The 18,841-nt window shown below is 41.8% G+C and overlaps 1 protein-coding gene across 3 annotated transcripts in view; it reads left to right on the top strand.

The window, feature by feature from the left end:
* The first annotated feature begins 325 nt into the window (after positions 1–325).
* The window catches only part of LOC110085536 (uncharacterized), a 223,962-nt gene continuing 205,446 nt past the window's right edge, over positions 326–18,841 (top strand). For all 3 annotated transcript variants that reach the window (XR_013543210.1, XR_013543209.1, XM_078389682.1), the window contains exon 1: positions 326–425. Coding sequence is in view for 1 of the 3 variants with exons in the window: in XM_078389682.1 (XP_078245808.1) it covers positions 416–425 (10 nt within the window). In the remaining 2 variants the exon portion in view is untranslated. The remainder of the gene's footprint in view (positions 426–18,841) is intronic.

The following is an 18,841-nucleotide window of genomic DNA, read 5'->3' as shown; positions in this document are numbered from 1 at the left end:
CTTGACAGGGGCTGGACTCTTATGATCCACAGATCCCCTTCCAGGTCTGCAAATCTAAGATGATGATGAACTTGAGAAGAACAATAGCACCTTTATTTGAAGCTAAATTCTCCCCTCAAATGTATTTGTATGGAAACAATGACTAGGAGAACACAGAAGGGGGAAATAATGCCTTCTCTGGGGTGAATTTTGTGTAAGCGGACTTAGCTTCACATTCCCACTTCTATTTGAGTTGAGACGGGATAAAAACACAAGATTTAAAATGAGATCTCTTTCTCCTAATATTCTAGGTCAAATATGTGTTCAAAAGAAGAACTGGCAATGGTGGGACATCATCAGCCATGTATTCAAGCTTTCACTCGTATGGTGAAGCTATGGAAGCAAGACTGTGCAACACAAAGATGGTGCATCGCTTATGAGAGAAGGTAATGCAACAAGACTTTTATTGTAAAGCTTCCTGTGAATAAATGCACTAGTGAGATCTACAACAAAATGTTGCAGTGTTGCTTTATTTTGCTAGACCATTGGTTCTTTTTCCAGAGCATATATACTTACTTTTTATCTGTGTGAGCCCTGTGGTGCAGTGATTAAACTGCAGTACTGTAGTCAAGCCTTTGCTCACAACCCGAGTTTGATCCCAACGGGCTCGGGTAGCCAGCTCAAAGTTGACTCAACCTTCCCTCCTTCAGAGTTCGGTAAAATGAGTACCTAGCTTTGGGGGGGCAGTTGTTTGCATTATTATGTGGTACACCCCTGAGAGAGTGCACTATGCACTATGGGGCAGTATGTAAGTTGAAACAACAACACTTTATTCTGGGATACGTGGCAGTCCTGTGACAGGAGAAAGGGGAGTATATGGGCGAGTCAATGTAAAAAAACCTGCAAAGTTCGAAAGTTTGACAACTTACTGAAACTGTGGCTTGAAATGATATGTTCTGGAAGCAGAGTTGCTATTTTAGTTCTGTGTTGAACGTAGGCCACAGCTGTTGTCTCAGTGAAGAGTGACAGTGTTATCTTGTACTGTGTTCCCCACTTTCTTATCCCCCATTTGAAAGGACTAGCTATTATACCATCTAGAAACAAGTGTATAACATGGAATATCACACTTTAAGTGTTGTCCTGGCTGGAACAGGAAGAAGGAAGATGAAACTGGATGGCTACACTATAAGGTTTGATTCTTGAATATTGGGGGCTGCTGGGCTGATTATATGCCCTTCAAAGTCTTTATGTGAAATGAGCAGATGGGGCACTTTAGGCCTTTTTGCCCCTTGGGCCTGTTTTAGGCATCGGGGACAGTGAATCTTAAGAAAAGACAATATCCCTGAGCCTAAGACCAGCTGGTTGTGAAATGTTGTGAAAGGGGCAGTTGCAGCCTGGAGAAGACATGATGCACCTTTTGGAGGCAAAATATTTTCCCACAAGATTGTGGAGTTGTGCAAGGATGGGTCAGGATGGCAGAGCAGCAATACTGGAGGGCTCTAGTTGCCCCCCTGCACATAATAAATGTATCAGTAGTTAACAGTGATGATTGTGGCAGGTTTTTCAATGTCATTTGCTAAGGAAAGAAAGTTGGAGGGGGGGCACTGCCATCTTGTCGACTTCCAGTAAGCATCTGGTTGGTTACTGTGGGAACAGACAGGTCTTTAGTCTAATACAGAAGGGCTGATCTTTTGTGAAGGTCACCTTCAGCGGGTAGATTCTTGATTATGTTTTTGTGGGTTTTTAAGAGTCTTCATGAGTCCTTCTGTTTGTTGATATACTCTCTCTGGCTAATCTGAATTCCCAAGATGGCTGCTCTATGGTTTTCCCTTAGGCCTGTGTTTGGGGTCTAGGGCAGAATACTGTGCTAGATAGGCTTTTAGTCTTATCTAGTGCAGCATTTGTTAGGTCAGGGATGGGGAATCATTGTGGGTTCCCCATCCCATAATCCTTTGCAAGTGAGATGACATTGGGGGCTTGGCCACATCTTCTTGCAATCTCAGGTTCTGCTATTGAGCTGCTAGGTGGAATTTTTCCATTGGATGCTACAACTCTGGAACTGGATTTGATATTTGCCACTGCAAGAAAAGTTGAGGTCAAGGCTTGTAGGTTCAGTGGTTGAGTCCTGAATCTCCTGAAAAATTAATTAGAGATGTTTGGAGGGTGGGTCGTGCACCCCCTTTGCCTCATGGACTGGATAAACGTTGTGGTGGTCCAGATAAGGTTTCTGGTCCAGAGGTTGCTGTCTCCTGCATTACTTTCTTACTTGTCAGGAAGGTGCAGTTGATTCTGTTTGAGTGCAGATGTGGTTAGTTTAAGGAACTCGATTTGGTGGACAGAGTGCCTGAAGAACTTTGGATAGAGGCTCGTAACATTGTACAGGAGGCAGCAACAAAAATCATCCCAAAGAAAAGGAAATGCAAGAAAGCAAAGTGGCTGTCCAACGAGGCCTTAGAAATAGCAGAGAGGAGAAGAGAAACAAAATGCAAGGGAGATAGGGAAAGTTACAGAAAATTGAATGCAGACTTCCAAAGAATAGCAAGGAGAGACAAGAGGGCCTTCTTAAATGAACAATGCAAAGAAATAGAGGAAAATAACAGAAAAGGAAAAACCAGAGATCTGTTCAGGAAAATTGGAGATATAAGAGGAATATTTTGTGCAAAGCTGAACATGATAAAGGACAAAAATGGGAGGGACCTAACAGAAGCAGAAGACATCAAGAAGAGGTGGCAAGAAAACACAGAGGAATTGTATCAGAAAGATTTGGATATCCCGTACAACCCAGACAATGTAGTTGCTGACCTTGAGCCAGACATCGTGGAGAGTGAAGTCAAGTGGGCCTCCTTGACAGGGGCTGGACTCTATGATCCACAGATCCCCTTCCAGGTCTGCAATTCTAAGTCATGTATTGTTGCAATGCAATGTGTGGTAAACAATTCTCAGAATAGTTTTGTTAATGTGCTTTTTCTGATGGGAGGCTGGATTGTGCCCTTCTGCTATGTAGTGGGATTGGTTGCATTGGTTGTCCTATGGAGTCAGTAAATTGTCCTGTGGCCATTCCCGAACTTTGGAATTCTTTGCCAAGAGAGAGAAGGATTGATCCCTCCCTCCTTTCTTCCTGCTGGCAGCAAAGACCTTTTTATTTAGGCAGCCCTTCAGCAGTCAATGGCCTTGAAACCACAGGGGTTTAGCCAATGTGCTGCTCTTGTTTTTCGCTTTTACTTTAACTAGTCTAGTATTACATTAAGATGGTTTAAATTATCTATTATTTAGATTTTAATTTACTTTAAATAATATAATAAGGTTTGTCCTGTTTTAATCTCTGTAATTTACCGTATTTTAATTATGCTGTTATTTAACTCCAGTGGCCAAAATCTTGTTGCTTAGTGCAGTAAATTGATAAAGGACATGATGGTGCTGTGGGTTAAACTGCAGAAGCCTCTGTGCTGCAAGGTCAGAAGACCAGCAGTCGTAAGATCGAATCCACGCGATGGAGTGAGCTCCTGTCGCTTGTCCCAGCTCTTGGCAACCTATCCGTTTGAAAGCATATAAAAATGCAAGTAGATAAATAGGTACCACCTTTGTAGGAAGGTAACAGCATTCTGTTTCTAGTCACGTGACCACATGACCACGGAAACTGTCTACAGACAAACGCTGGAAACAGGGATGAGCACCGCCCCCCTAGAGTCGGACACGACTGGACTAAATGTCAAGGTGAACCTTTATCTTTTCCTAGGCCTGTTGGGTCAGTGAGGATTTCATGCATCAACTCCTTTGTAAGTTGTGTTGCTTCAAATGGGCCTACTCTAATTGTGACTTACTGTAGTACAGTATAGTTGACTGACCACATCTCCATTGATTGAATGGGCCTGCTCCAGTGTGATTTACTGCAGTAAGCAAAGAATCTGGGCCATTATAAGCTGCCTTGTACTTCTCCCAGTACTGGGAGAAAAATGGCATATTAATAAAATTAATTTTACAGATATTCCCTATTGTGTCTCCACTGCCTTCTCAGCTTTGTGTTCTGTGGGTATTTGCTTCAATGGAGGGAAATGCTCTGCAGGAGCATCTCTGACGTGCCAGTGTCCAGCGGGGTTCTAGGGTCCACGGTGCCAATATGGTAAGTCAAAGATTTCATATTATTCTCTGTCAACATGGTATCGCAAACATAATTGCATTAGGTTTCCTTAGTATACCCATTTAAACCATCATTTTGCGATCATAAAAACCTAATCGTACAGTGATTTCCTCAAGCGAGGCAATCGTTAAGCGAGGCGCGACTGAATAAAATATATAGCACAGATTGGTAGCTGTGGTCCTCTAGATGTTTTCTTTTTTCAACATTGAACTCCCATTGACCCTAGGTGGCCATAGTTAACTGTGAGGAATTATGGGGATTCCTGAAATGTAGAAAGAATTACAGCTCCCTGTGTTAGGATATAGGATTTAAATCTAGGAGGAAGAGCATAGCTATGTAGACCTAGTGCTGTTGTGCATGTTTTGTTGAATCACTGAATTTCGTGGAGAGTTTGTGTGAAATGAATTATATTGATGCAATCTGGTATTTGGTAAGAATGCTGTATCCAAGCATGCGAATCACAGTGACTGCGTGCCCAGTCTCCTCAGTCAAATCTAGCACACCATCCCTAATGGGTTGTGATCTACAACTGAATATATGAAGTCTGCCAAGAGTCAGTTTGTGTGGCTGTCATCCACACTTGGTTCATTTTTGCAAGCTTGTGAATTAACAATAATGGGTCAAGAATAAATAGTCCAATCTGACATATTGAACAAGGCGAGATACTGAATCAAAACATGTCTGTAGTTGCTGTCATGAACGGATCAGCTTCATTAATTAATTTCGTATGGCATAGCACAATACAGCATTATTGGGTAGGACTTCACAAAGACAATGCATAAAATATAAAAGAAAAGAATAAATTCTGTGAGATTTTAAAAACACTCAATATGAATAGTAAATAATTAGTGAAATAAATTATGTATGAACAGTTATTAGAGCAACTAAGTCTAAGGCCAAATATCTAAATCATTTAACTGTTGAGCAGCAGTGCCATCAAGATGATGTAGTTCTTGGAGGGAGCCAGGGAACCTAAGGGGGCATTCCATTGCAATGTGATGTAAAGTTTGTAGGACATACCCACAGTCACAATTTGGATTATCGGCCAGCCCACATTTATGTTTCCAATATTGGCACCTGCCATGGTTGGTTCAGATCCAGTTAAGCGCTGTCCAGTTTTTCCTTGAAAGATCAAAGCCATAAAGGCATTGTTCTGCATCAGACACTAAGTTAGACAGATCTGGATTAGAAGTTCCCCACTCCTGATACCATGTCATTTCAGTGTCAAAGTCTTCCCTGACTAGTTGCTGTCCAAGTTTCCATGGTGGGTTCTGAGATTTAAGTCTAAATATTTGATCATGGCAATCCTCATGTATAGGTAATAGTTGGTTTGCCTCCCATTTCTGCCACTCCCTTTTTAATTGTCTTCTAAGGTGTGGGGTGGTGGTATGTTAGATAGCACCAGTAGGCACTCAGAAAGTGTTGATTTAATAGCTCCTGATATTAGCCTCATAGTATGGTAACACCACTTTTCTATGTGCACTATTTAGCCATACAGGGCTGCAGTACTCAGCCACTGAATATGCCAATGCAAGAGCTGATAACTGAAGAACTTTGGCACTTGCTCCCCAGCTAGTTCCAGAAAACCTGTGTAGGATATTGTTCCTCATTTTCATTTCATCCATGGTTTTTCTTAAATGTTCTCTATAAGGACCGGTGAAGGCTCACTCCTAAATACTTTAAATTACGATGTATTCTCGAAGGCTTTCACGGCTGGGATCCAATGGTTGTTGTGGGTTTTTTGGGCTCTTTGGCCGTGTTCTGAGGTCCTCCGAAGATGCCGGCCACAGAGACTGGCGAAACGTCAGGAAGAACAACCTTCAGAACATGGCCAAGGATCCCAAAACACCCACAACTTTAAGTTATGGTTGGACTTTAGCAGCTGATTCCTAAGTTCCACTTTCCGTGTATAGTTGGCTTGTCTGTTCCTCAAGTGAAAGCAAGTGACCTTGGTGTTTTTTGATGTTGGGTTTTAGCCTCCAGATTTAAAAAAAAAACTATCAATTTCCTTTAAATAATTTTTGGGAGCTTTTTCATAGGTATTGAAGACTTAGATTGTTTGACCAATGCAATATTAAAGAGAAGTGGGGCCAACACAGAACCTTGTGGCAGGCCATCATTTAACCTATGCTTCCAGCTGCTTTGACCATCTAAGTGTACTTCATGGTATCTATTTAAAGCATGTTGTTGAGAAGAGTAGCTGTTTTCTTGCAGGGCGTGATGCATAGAAATTTTAAAATAATTCCTTATCTCCACACCTTGTCATAAGCCAATAAAGAAGGTGACAGAATTCATTTTCTGCGTGGGAGGTTAATGATAGTACCTGGTCACAACAGCTTCTTTTTTAAAAAAAATCTAAATCCAGCCTGTTCTATTGGAATGTGTTCTTCAACCAGAGCTTTAGTTTTGTTTAAAATAAGTTTCTCCAGCTGCTTGGTCCACTATCCATTTGTGAGCAACCAAAACGTGGTAGTTCTCCTTCTCCAGTAAGCTGTGCTTTTGTATTGGCTAAAATCATTGGTGAATCTTTGCCATTAGCAGAGCTTTCGTTTGTGAAATTCAGAAAGCTAAACTGTGTCACCACTAAATAAGGATATAGATCTGCCAATGTAAGTGGGTGTCTTTGTAGATGCAATTGTTTGTGAGATGGAGAAAGCAGAGTGGTGTGTTGGAGTTGAATAAATGCAATTGTGTTCACATTGACATCTGCAGACTGTCCACTTCAGTTGAAGCTTCCAAACAAAGAATTGCCTAAAGAATTCGAACTGTTTGAAACCTCCTGTTGTAAATGTAGTAATTACCTTAATGGCTAAAGCATAGTGGCATTCTCAGGGGTCAGGCAAGGCATATGGTCTTCTAAGACAGGCAGGCAGTGAAACGGCAGTTTGCTCAGCCATAAGGTCAAATTCTGGAATCCAGAGAAGATTATGTGGTTGTTGTTTCCTGGGGAGCTAACTTAGAGTGCTGACAAGGGGCCATTAAAAAAAAAACAGTGCTGGGAGAGGTTTTATCCTGGTGATGGTCTTTGCGCTTTCTACTGATTCCAGAGGGTCTGTGTGGAATTTCAACCGTCATCAACTTCTAGCGTGTGTGATGTGTTTTCTGGGTTTGAAAAGCTGCCCAGAAGTGGATCTGTGTAGATGACAAGACAGAAGACATTATGTTTGGGAATAATTGCAGGAACAATCCTTCGCTGGGCCAAGGAAGGAAAAGAGCAGACTGGTATAAACAGCTGGAAGCTTCTTCCTGAGAGATGGTTTAGAGCTGATGCTTCCTTTGTAGCCTATGTTTCAGAGTACTGAAGAAAAAAAACATGTTATTCTTTTTCTCTACAGTTGCTGTGGAAGAACTCACAACACAAAAACAGTTACCTCTGGCAGAACTTTGGAAAGTTACTTTTTCGCATAATATTTCCCAGTATTCCAAAAAAAACCCATGCTATAGAATGATGATGATGATGGGAAGATTTCTATGACATGTCATATTTTGTTCTGCAACCTATGTTTGAGCTTATGCGTGGGTTTGAACATGTTTATGAGTAATCTAATGAAAGGCCAGATTACTCACAAACATGTTTGAACTTGCTTTATGGGTTCAAATGTAGGTTGCACAGGAAATGTGAAATGTCATAGAAATCCTTCCTCTAATAATAATAATTTTACAACCTCAGAGCTGGAAGGGACCCTGTGGAGTCCAGCCCTAGTCAAAGAGGCACAGTGGGGAACAGAAATCCTGACATCTGGTTCTATAGCCAGAGACCTAAAATCATACAAATAAAATCAAATCATAAATTATATTACTATTAAAAGCTCCCCCTCCCCTCGCCACAATCATTATGAGACTCCCAGAGACTTCACCAGGGCAAAAGTTGGGGGAGGAGAATAGGGAATAGGAAGCTTTCCATTTGCTTACATTAAGTTCATTAAGTTCCACCAAGTTCTACCCGTGTCACTCGTGCAAGTCAGGAGGTGAGGCTGAGGAGCCTAATGCCGAGGGAGGCCCGGAAAGAAAAGACAAGAAATAGGGCCTTCTCGGCGGTGGCTCCTCGCCTGTGGAATAACCTTCCCCCTGACATTCGCACGGCTCCCTCGCTGGGTATTTTTAAAAATCAATTAAAAACACTGATGTTTCAGCAGGCCTTCCCCTCAGCCAACTCCTAATCTTCCCTCTTTTCCCCCTTTCTTAGTGTTTGTCCCATCTTGTCTAAAGTTTTTCCCTTATTTATAATTGTTTTAATTATATTGTATTGTGCTTGCTGTAAGCCACCTAGAGTGGTCTCAATGAGACTAGATAGGCGGGATATAAATAAAATAAATAAATTAATTAAATATTTCCAGTGCCTGGTCTGGGTTAATACAATGGGATCTTCAGACAAAGAGGAGCCAACATTGTAGAAGGATTGTAATACAGGTAGATTCAATGTCAACTCACTAATATTTGAGATCTGAAAATCTCACCCATGGAAATGATCAGGTTCATTCAATTAGTTTTTAGAGCAGGGAGTTTCTTCAAGAATTCCAACAATGCTGCCACTGGTCATTATTTTTTAAACAATGCTTTTAAATTTAAATACATTTAAATAATGTAATTAAATGGAGGGAGAGACAGATGTTTTTTGGCCTCCCATTCCCACCAGACCTGGCCAGGAGAGGGAATGGTAAGGGATTGTGGTAGTTGCAATCTGCAAACATTTAGAGGGCCACAGTTGCCCTCCAAGAGTGAGCTTAGAGTGGTCTTAATTGACTAGATAGGTGGGATATAAATAAATAAATAAATAAATAAATAAATAAATAAACAAACAAACAAACAAATAAATAAATAAATAAATAAATAAATAAATAAATAAATAAATAAATAAATAGTATTAGTATTAGTATTAGTATTAGTATTAGTATTAGTATTAGTATTAGTATTAGTATTAGTATTAGTATTAAATGTGTGTGTCCCTGTCTTGATCCCACCCATCTGTGTACCCAAGAAAGATTCCACAGCCAATAATGCAGCTTCTCCTCACAAAACAGATCACCCTTCTCTGTTAGCGGCTAATGAAAGAGAATCTTTCCTTCGTGCCTTTCCTTTAGTCCTTCCATGTAAGAAGTCTAGGGAGACTCACTTTTGGGAAAAAAATGCTGAACATTCAAAGGGGGTGAATCTAGAATATTCACACAGGAGTGAAACCTGTATAGTTTTCCTCCTCCTCTTCTCCATGACTTTAACCTTCTAGCCCAAGATGGGCGATCTCCAGAGGTCCCAGGGCTACACACACTTATTCTTCAATGTTCTTCTGGGTTTTTCGGGCTCTTTGGCCATGTTCTGAAGGTTGTTCTTCCTGACGTTTCACCAGTCTCTGTGGCCGGCATCTTCAGAGGACAGCAACCTGTCGAGAGTACAGGTTGCTGTCCTCTGATGATGCCGGCCGCAGAGACTGGCAAAAGGTCAGGAAGAACAACCTTCAGAACATGGCCAAAGAGCCCAAAAAATCCAGAACAACCATTAGATCCCGGCCGTGAAAGCCTTCGCAAATATATTATTCTTCAACCTTGGAAGGCAGTCCCCATTTCCATGACCCCTAAAAAAATTCTTATAAAAATGTTTGAGTTTTACCTAAAAAGCCCCCTTATGCCCTCTAGTGGTCTTTTTTTTAAAAGTTGGATCATATAGGGACAGGAGTGCAGATAGTGATTGTCCCAAAACATGGCCAAAAAGACTCCCCATTTTTAAAAGTACATAGCCCACAGATGTCATGTTCTTCACCCTTACTGTTGCCACTCAACCCAACTCAGTGACATGTACAAGGAAGGAATGGGTTAAACTTGGTTGTTTACTCTGATTTTGTATTTCAATATATAGTTCTAAAATTTCCTAACCTAAATAGCTTTTCACTTGATGGTTGGGCATCCGTGGCAGCTAATGGGAGGAAAAGTGGTGAGTAGCTCTCTGAAAATGAAGCCATTATTAATGCATTATATTGAACTGTGGCTTAGAAGGCTTTTAACAGTTCACTGACATGACCGAGGACAGCCCGGGGATATCATAACAATCTGTAATATGGAGCTATTCCTTTACAATTTGCAAGATAGCCTAATGACTCCCTAAGAGATGTTACAATGTATTTTTCTGAATGCCTGCAGTGCAAGTCTATTTTATCATCAGGGTTATCTTGGTGCTGATTTCCAAAATAAAGTACTGTATGCAGAACACTGAATAGAAATAGGGCCTCCTTCACATAGTTGCATTTCATCAAACACAGTAGCAGGAAATATTTTGAGAAGAAAATATTCGGGGTGTGCTGACGAAAAACTAGACTAAAAATCCAATTCATGACTGAAGAACTAAACTTTAAAAAAGTTCTGATTTTATAAGCGACTATCGATTGTCTTGAAATGCCTTTTTCAATTTGCATTTTTTAAAGAAAATAATCATGTAGGAAATGATGTGTGTGCATTTGAACATGCTAGTAATATAGAGTTCTTGAGGATGTTGGCTTACTGTGGGTGAGGCATCATGCTAGTTCTTGACATCTAGTTGCTTCTATTGCAGGTTGGAGGTGCTAACAAAACAGACCTTCCATCCATGGATTGTTTATTATGACAGCTGAATCTGGCATACAGACTTGCCTCTCTCCCAAGAAGGCCGCGAGGACCTTCAGTTTATTCTTGGTTTAATTTTCTGACTTGTTAAGTGGAGGTGGGGAGAACTAATCAAATTTGGGGGTTCTGATCCCATAGGTTCTGTTCTTATTGCAAGCAGGCAGAGTACACCAGGCTGCTTGCTCGTTCACCATGCGCTAAAACATTCTAGAAGCCTGGCCTATGGTGACAACTGAATTCAAGCCTTTGTCTTAAAGGTTATTCACATTTTAACCAGGCAACAGAATAAATACAGGTGTCAGAACTTCTGCATTGAGGCATCTTGTGTTAGGGCTGTGATGTGAAGTTATTGTTGCCTGAGTAAAGTGAGGTCAAGTTGTTGGCCGAGGGAGAAGCTACTATGAAAAGTAGAAAACTGGCTTATAGCAAGCCAAGTTTGCCTCTGCTGAATTGCTTGTTCTGACTAGTTGAGGTTCTCCAGATTTTGAGGCAGCACTATTCAGATCCTTAATGCCTTTCATTGCAGTGACAAACGCTGAATAAGCAACCTTCCATATACATTGTATGTGTTCTTCCATGGTATCTTCCCGAAATGTATAGTTCTTTTTCCTCTTGACCATGATGAAATCAAAGATGGAGGTTATTCCACGGAGTCTTACAGTTCTAGGGTTGATGTATCTAAGAAATTGGTCCTGTTTCTTCTTAGTCCTGGATTTCACACCTCTTTAACCAGATCAGACTTCTACCCTTGGCAAGTTAGTCAGATTTCCCAGTTACTCCACCCTCAGCAATAGGAGTTGAATATGCCAAAGCTTCTATCAAGAACAATGATTATTAAAATTTTTGTTGAGAATTCATAAAGGACAGATGACCAGCTTCAATACTCAACTGGTCAGTTCTAGTGAAAATAAAAGACCCGACATATATAAAAGATCATAAAAGGCTTATTCTCTAAACATGTGTTATATTTCCTAAAATGTCATCATTTTCACTAGGCTTTCGTCTGCAACAATGCTATACTTGCCTAATTATCACTTCTGTATTATGTATATGAGTCCTCACTGTGTGCACCAGAGAACAAAAACTATGTGTAAACTATGTGTAGAAGTCTGTGGTTTTTCAACAACCCATTCCTCAAATTCAGCTAATCAGTATTCATGACAACCACAACCATAATTGGCTCATAATCAAAATCCCCAGCAGGAGACACAAATATCTCTCTATGTATTTTTCTCTCCGGTAAAATTTTGAATGAATTAATCTGTGTGACAAATTTCAGTCCATCTCAAAGTCTCTGATTTAAACTACGGCTGGTAAGGGATAGATAGTTCTATTTAACTGTGGTGAAAAGCATGCCTCTTCCTTTTGATAACAAAGATGGGAGAATATATGCTTTCAGCATCTCTCCTACCATCCCAGTAACCTCAATAATGGTTTCCCCGATCACACCAGCCCAACTTCAGTCCTTTGTTTTAAAAATTGATAGTCACTGGGCAATAGCTGCGTCAAAAGTGTCAAAGTGTATGTGTAGGTGTGTGTGTGTATTTTGAATGGGCATTAGCCTACACTGCCTCTGAAAAAGGAGATCAGTAACAAGATACTGTGAAAGGTTTACCTAGTGAGAATTCAGTGTAGCAGTTGCTTTGCCCCCCCGCCCCACGTTAGTTGGAGATGCCTCATCAGGACTATAGATCTTTCATTCAGAAATATCTTAAAAGGGACCAGTTTGGTGTAGTAGCTACAGTATCAGGGCCTATCCAGACAAGCCATTTTGGGTGTGGGGTGGATAGTGCTACAGTGGGTCTGTTGAGGCTAGGGGGAGGACCATTTAGTGTGGGTGATCACAGAACAATAGGAAGGCTAATGATGTGGATGATCACAGAACAATAGGAAGGCAATTGGCCTTAGAGAAAGTGCAGGAAGTTGACAAGCAGATGTCCGAGCCAGCGGAGCCTCAAGGCAACGCCCTGAGAACTCTTTTTATTAACTTAGCATGATTACATAGTATGTTGTGAGATACTAGTTACCTAATCATAACCAGGATTGGCTGAGAAAACTCTTTGATCTAATGTTCCAGCTCTAAGCGAAAGGGCAGAATGAGGGGTTACCCCATCTGCTGGTAGCTGCTGCTTCTGCCAGGAGTGTTTGCACGTCACTAAAACAGAATACAGCTACCATCTTTAGGAAGAATGTTCCCACAATTTGGCATGTTCTTCTTGTCTAAACAGCAAACAACAGACCCCTTGTAGCCTAATCAGCTGTCAGTTAAGCACTTCCCCTGATCATCTGTGGATGATTAGGGGAAGTGAATTATTTTACTTTTCTCCTCTCTCCCTCTGTCAATGCCATTCCATTTTCTTCCTTCCTCCTTCTCTGCTAGCTCTTCCTTTATTCTCTCCCCACACTTTCTCCTCCTTTGGAATTTGCCGCCATGGTGGCAGAGGCTGCTAGAGGCTGCTATCTCTAAGTAAAACAATGAGTGTGCCATAAAGAATGCATGTCCTCCTGCTGGACCAGAAAGGTGTCAATAGCTCCAAAAACGGAAGGATGGGTCATTCTAAAGGACATGGTCTTTTTTTAAAAAAATCCAAATGGTGCCCTTAGCGATCCATATGCAATACCTGTATCTATATGGCAGTATAAGCAGCCCTCAAACTGATAATTGGAGACTCAGGCCAAAGTCCCCTACTGAGACATGAAACTCACTCTGTTACCTTGGGTTAGTGACTCTCTTGATCTGTGAGTATAAAAGTGGAGATGAGAGAAAATCAAGCTATACAGGTAGCTAATTGTTGTTGTTGTTTAGTCGTGTCCGACTCTTCGTGACCCCATGGACCAGAGCACGCCAGGCCGTCCTGTCTTCTACTGCCTCCCGGAGCTGGGCCAAATTCAAGTTGGTCACTTCAATGACACTGTCCAACCATCTCATCCTCTGTTATCCCCTTCTCCTCTTGCCCTCACACTTTCCTAACATCAGGGTCTTTTCCAAGGAGTCTTCTCTTCTCATGAGATGGCCAAAGTATTGGAGCCTCAGCTTCAGGATCTGTCCTTCTAGTGAGCACTCAGGGTTGATTTCCTTTAGAATGGATAGGTTTGTTCTCCTTGCAGCCCAGGGGACTCTCAAGAGTCTCCTGCAGCACCACAATTCAAAAGCATCAATTCTTCCGCGATCAGCCTTCAATTCTTCGGCGGTAGCTAATAAATAATCATAACTTCTGTAGACTCCCAGAAAGACAAATAGGCTAGCTGGATAGCTCAATGGCAATATGGGTATCTGGCTGCAGAGCCATAGGCTGGGAGTTTGATTGCCCACTGTGCCTCCTATGAGTACAGCCAGCTTGTGTGGCATTGGGCAAGCTGCAGCCCCAGAAAAAACCCAGAGGAAGGAATGGTAAACCTCTTCTGAGTATTCTGTGCTTAAAAATGTTGGAAAAGGTCACTTAACTTAATAACATATAGCTATCATCTTTGGATCCAACCAAGTCTAAACTCCTTCTAGAAAAGAACCGAGGCTATCATACTTTGAGTATATCGTGAGAAAGCAAGACATATTGGAAAAGACAATAATGTTAGGACAAGTAGAAGACAACAGGAAAAGAGGAATAAGGAACATGAGAAAGATTGACTCAGCCTTTCATTTGTGAGACTTGAGTGGGGCTATTAATGACAGGACCCTTTGGATGTCTTTAATTCATAGGTTCACCATAAGTTGGAAGTGACTTTCTAGGACATAACAACATTAAATAGTAAAGCCCAGTCCCAATAGTCACTAATTTCTGTGCTGTATTTTTAAGATAAAGGTAAAGGTTCCCCTTGACATTTAGTCAGTCGTGTCCAACTCTAGGGGGTGGTGCTCATCCCCGTTTCCAAGCCGTACAGCCAGCATTTCTCCGAAGACAGTTTCCGTGGTCACATGGCTAGTGCGACGTAGACCTGGAACACTGTTTACCTTCCCACCGAGGTGGTCCCTATTTATCTTCTCGCATTTGCATGCTTTCGAACTGCTAGGTTGGCAAGGAGCTGGGACAAAGCGACGGGAGCTCACTCCGTCGCATGGATTCGATCTTACAACTGCTGGTCTTCTGACCCTGCAGCACACAAAGGCTTCTGCGGTTTAGTCCGCAGCGCCACCACGTCTCTCTACTGTATTTTTAAACCTGGGCTGAATATAATCGGTAGTGAAGAATCATCAGGCATGCCTTATGCAGACAAACCAAAGAAGCCTAGTAGTGGAATAAAAATGCCTTAACTAGTCTCTCTTATTTTCCTCATTTGAGCTCTACTGCTAACAACCAAGCTATTCCCTTTCAGGTTTTTAACTTTTCCCCCCTCCACCATTCTGGGACACCCCTGCTTAATCGGGTGGCTGGCCAGCAAAAACCCACTCTATCCAGTGAGCCACTGATTGCCTCTCCCTGCTGGAAGAATCTGCTCTAATACAGAGGATAGAACAGGAATGGAGATTGTGTGGTGCTTTGGATGGATGTTTTTGGGCTGTAGATTTGATTATCTGACACTGTCTCCTGTGCTTGATGGGCCTGATGTGATTTGGAGTCTGAAAACTGGGGAGGCTACAAATCTCAGTCTGATATTGAGTGTCTGCCCCCCACCCCCTATTTCTGATGGATTAAGCAGCTGTATGTCAAGCAGATAATCACTGGCTGCAGCTTTTCACAGCATGGAAATGGTAGACTGTGCATCTCAGGCTAACTCTGATCCAGTCTTCTATTTACTTCTGCACAGATCTCATTAAGCCTAATTACAGCAGCCTTTAAAAGAACCTACATTTTAAAAATCCTAACTTAACTCTGAGCAATTCATGTTTTTGTTCCCTTTTTCTTCACAGTAACCCTGGGATAGCAGTTAACCCGAAAAATAAGTCAGCCAGTGAATATTCACAGGAAGTACAGTTGGGAGTTGAATTCTCAACCTCTGGCTAGATACCTAAACCACTGAGCCATCTAGCCATCTCCCTCAAATGAAACCTGAAATAAAATTCCATAAACTAGATGTAGTTTTTCATGTTTTCAGGCCTCGTGTAGCCCGTGATGGGTTCTGGCACTGGAAGATTTTTCCTCAGATTCTCTGAAGTTGTTCCCCCTTGTGCTCGATGAAGCTCTGAACTGTAGTAGAGTAACGAAAAATAACAGACTAAAATTATGAAGAGCCAGGTTCAAATCTCTACTTACACATGAAGCTATTACTACAAAGAGTCACTGTATTTCAAGCTAAATTGGCTTATAAAGTTGTGAGGACAAAAACAGGCCACCCAGTCATCTGCATGGCGAGGTGCAGGGCTTTGAATGTGACCCTTCCCAGCCCTACATAGTTCAGATTTTCCCATATCCTAGCAAAAATTTCTGTCTGTCTCTCATAAGGCAGTTGTGAGGCTACAAATGGGCAAGAGGAGCCCTTGAGCTTGTAGCAGAAAAGACACAATATAGAGGAATAGGAAAACTGCAACTTGTTTTAAAGCCCATGTCGGTCTTTTGGAATTACGGTCCTAATGCATCACATCTCCCTATATTCCGTTGTTAAATTTGCAGAGGAAGAGCAATTAATCTTCCCTCTAGTTTCCCCTTTTGTACCATATATCTGCTTTATGAATTAAAGTTTTCTCTGTTGTTGTTTATTTGTTTAGTCATGTCCGACTCTTCGTGACCCCATGGACCAGAGCACACCAGGCCCTCCTGTCTTCCACTGCCTCCCGGAGTTGGGTCAAATTCCTGTTGGTTGCTTCGATGACACTGTCCAACGATCTCGTCCTCTGTCGTCCCCTTCTCCTCTTTCTTTCACACTTTTCTAACATCAGGGTCTTTTCCAGGGAGTCTTCTCTTCTCATGAGATGGCCAAAGTATTGGAGCCTCAGCTTCAGGATCTGTCCTTCCAGTGAGCACTCAGGGTTGATTTCCTTTAGAATGGATAGGTTTGTTCTCCTTGCAGTCTAGGGGATTCTCAAGAGCCTCCTCCAGCACCACAATTCAAAAGCATCAATTCTTTGGTGGTCAGCTTTCGTTATGGTCCAGCTCTTGCTCCCATACATCACTACAGGAAAAACCATAGCTTTGACTATGTGGATTTTTGTTGGCAAGGTGATGTCTCTAAAGTTTTCTCTCGTATCTACTAAAAAAAATTGTGGACAGGATGAAGGTTTTCTGCTTTCCAATGAAAACTGTAAAGCACAGATTGAAAAATTATTGCCCAACTCCCACCCAGATGTGTCAAGATATTAATCCATGTGGCGTGACAAACTGCCCTTGAATACCTGAACTTTGGAGCTATTAGACTGAGTGATGGAAAAGCAGGCAGGAGAAAAGCAAGCTGCCAAACAGATGTGACAACAGTAAATGCTCTCAAGAATAACCAGTTGAGAACAAATACATCCTTAATGCCTGCAATAGAACAGACTGTTTACTTTGCTGGCTGGAAAATGTTGTGGGGTGTTTGTGTGTGTGCGCAGGATGGTATGGCACTAGGGAGAAGTGAATGGGGTCCTCTCCAGCTACTGGTGTTCACACTGATTCAATAAGTAGGAAAATAAATGTGACAAAAGATGAGTGTTAAGGATGAAAAATATATGGGTTCTGATGCCATGTTAACTGGTGAAGTGGCAAACCAGACAGAGGAGACAAGAGTACATTGCTGCAACCCACAAGCAGAATGCTACGGAGACTCTGTGGATGGATGCCAAGCTGTTCAGCAGGGGTTGTCTCCACTCTCCAAGTTCATTTGTTTGTTTTCATCTGTTACAGAAAGGGTGTGTTTTTTGTTTTTCTTTTTGCTGAATAGTTTAGGGCTACTCAAATAGAAACATTTTTGAAGGTGCTTTTCTAGTAATGATTGTACCCCACTCTGACATTTCTGAATCAATAAAGAGCAGGGTTAAAATATTTTAATAAATAATATAAGAAATGTGCTCCAGAGATGGAGCACTAATGTGGCATAGAGGATAGATTCTGGAAAGGGTGTTCAGGAGACCCGGGTTCAAATCCCTTCTCAGCTATGGAAATTCACTGCTGGAGTAAACCATCCTTGAACATCCGTTTAACTCAAAAACCCTTCTACATCATAAGTGACTTATTGGCACATAACAAGATAGGATTAAAGCCAAAATTTGATCTTTGCCTCCACCCTTAACAAGCTATTAGCTTCAAACCTGTGCCCTTCTCAATGTATGACACAGAAAACTGTCTTATACTATGCCAGTATTACTTTTTTATATCATTTTGTGTTGTTTACATATTGATTTTAAAAAAAAAAAACCACAACCTGCTGTCAGCCTTCACATCCAAACAAATACAATGTGAAAGGAAGAGGGGAGAGGTAAGGAAATCAAAATACAAACTGGTGCCCACATGATGGTGAAAGGTTTCTCTGGCTGCAGGAATGGCCACCAGATAACAATTGGGAAGAGAGAAAGTTTGCAGTGCTGGAGGAGACTCTTGAGAGTCCCCTGGACTGCAAGGAGAACAAACCTATCCATTCTGAAGGAAATCAACCCTGAGTGCTCACTGGAAGGACAGATCCTGAAGCTGAGGCTCCAATACTTTGGCCATCTCATGAGAAGACTCCCTGGAAAAGACCCTGATGTTGGGAAAGTGTGAAGGCAAGAGGAGAAGGGGACGACAGAGGACAAGAGGGTTGGACAGTGTCATTGAAGCTATCAACATGAATTTGACCAAACTCTGGGAGGCAGTGGAAGACAGGAGGGCCTGGCATGCTCTGGTCCATGGGAGAGTCATGAAGAGACGGACACAACGACAAAACAACAACAAAAGTTTGCTGTGAGCAACCTACTCAGGAACCCTGAAGGAATGGGGAAGGCTTGGCCTTCCAGGCATTGATTCACTACTGCTCCTAATGTACTTTGCTTTTAGCCTAAAACAGTGTTTACCCAACTTGGGTTCCAGATGTTCTTGGACTAAAACTCCTAGAAGTCTTTGCCACTAGCTGTGCTGGCCAGGATTTCTAGCAGTTGTAGCCCAAGAATATCTTGGGACCCAAGACTGGGATCTTGCGGCATAAAGGCTGATAAAAATTGGATTTCGGCATCTGGAGGGCTGAGATGGTTCCTCAAACAGGTCAGTGGTGGCCCTAGTTTTCTTCTCTTCCTTTTCAACATTTTGGTGAAATT

Source organism: Pogona vitticeps, chromosome 3 (assembly GCF_051106095.1).
Source record: "Pogona vitticeps strain Pit_001003342236 chromosome 3, PviZW2.1, whole genome shotgun sequence".
NCBI classification, from domain to species: domain Eukaryota; kingdom Metazoa; phylum Chordata; class Lepidosauria; order Squamata; family Agamidae; genus Pogona; species Pogona vitticeps.
Note: the sequence above shows the minus strand (reverse complement) of the source record. Positions and strands in the feature narration are given on the sequence as shown.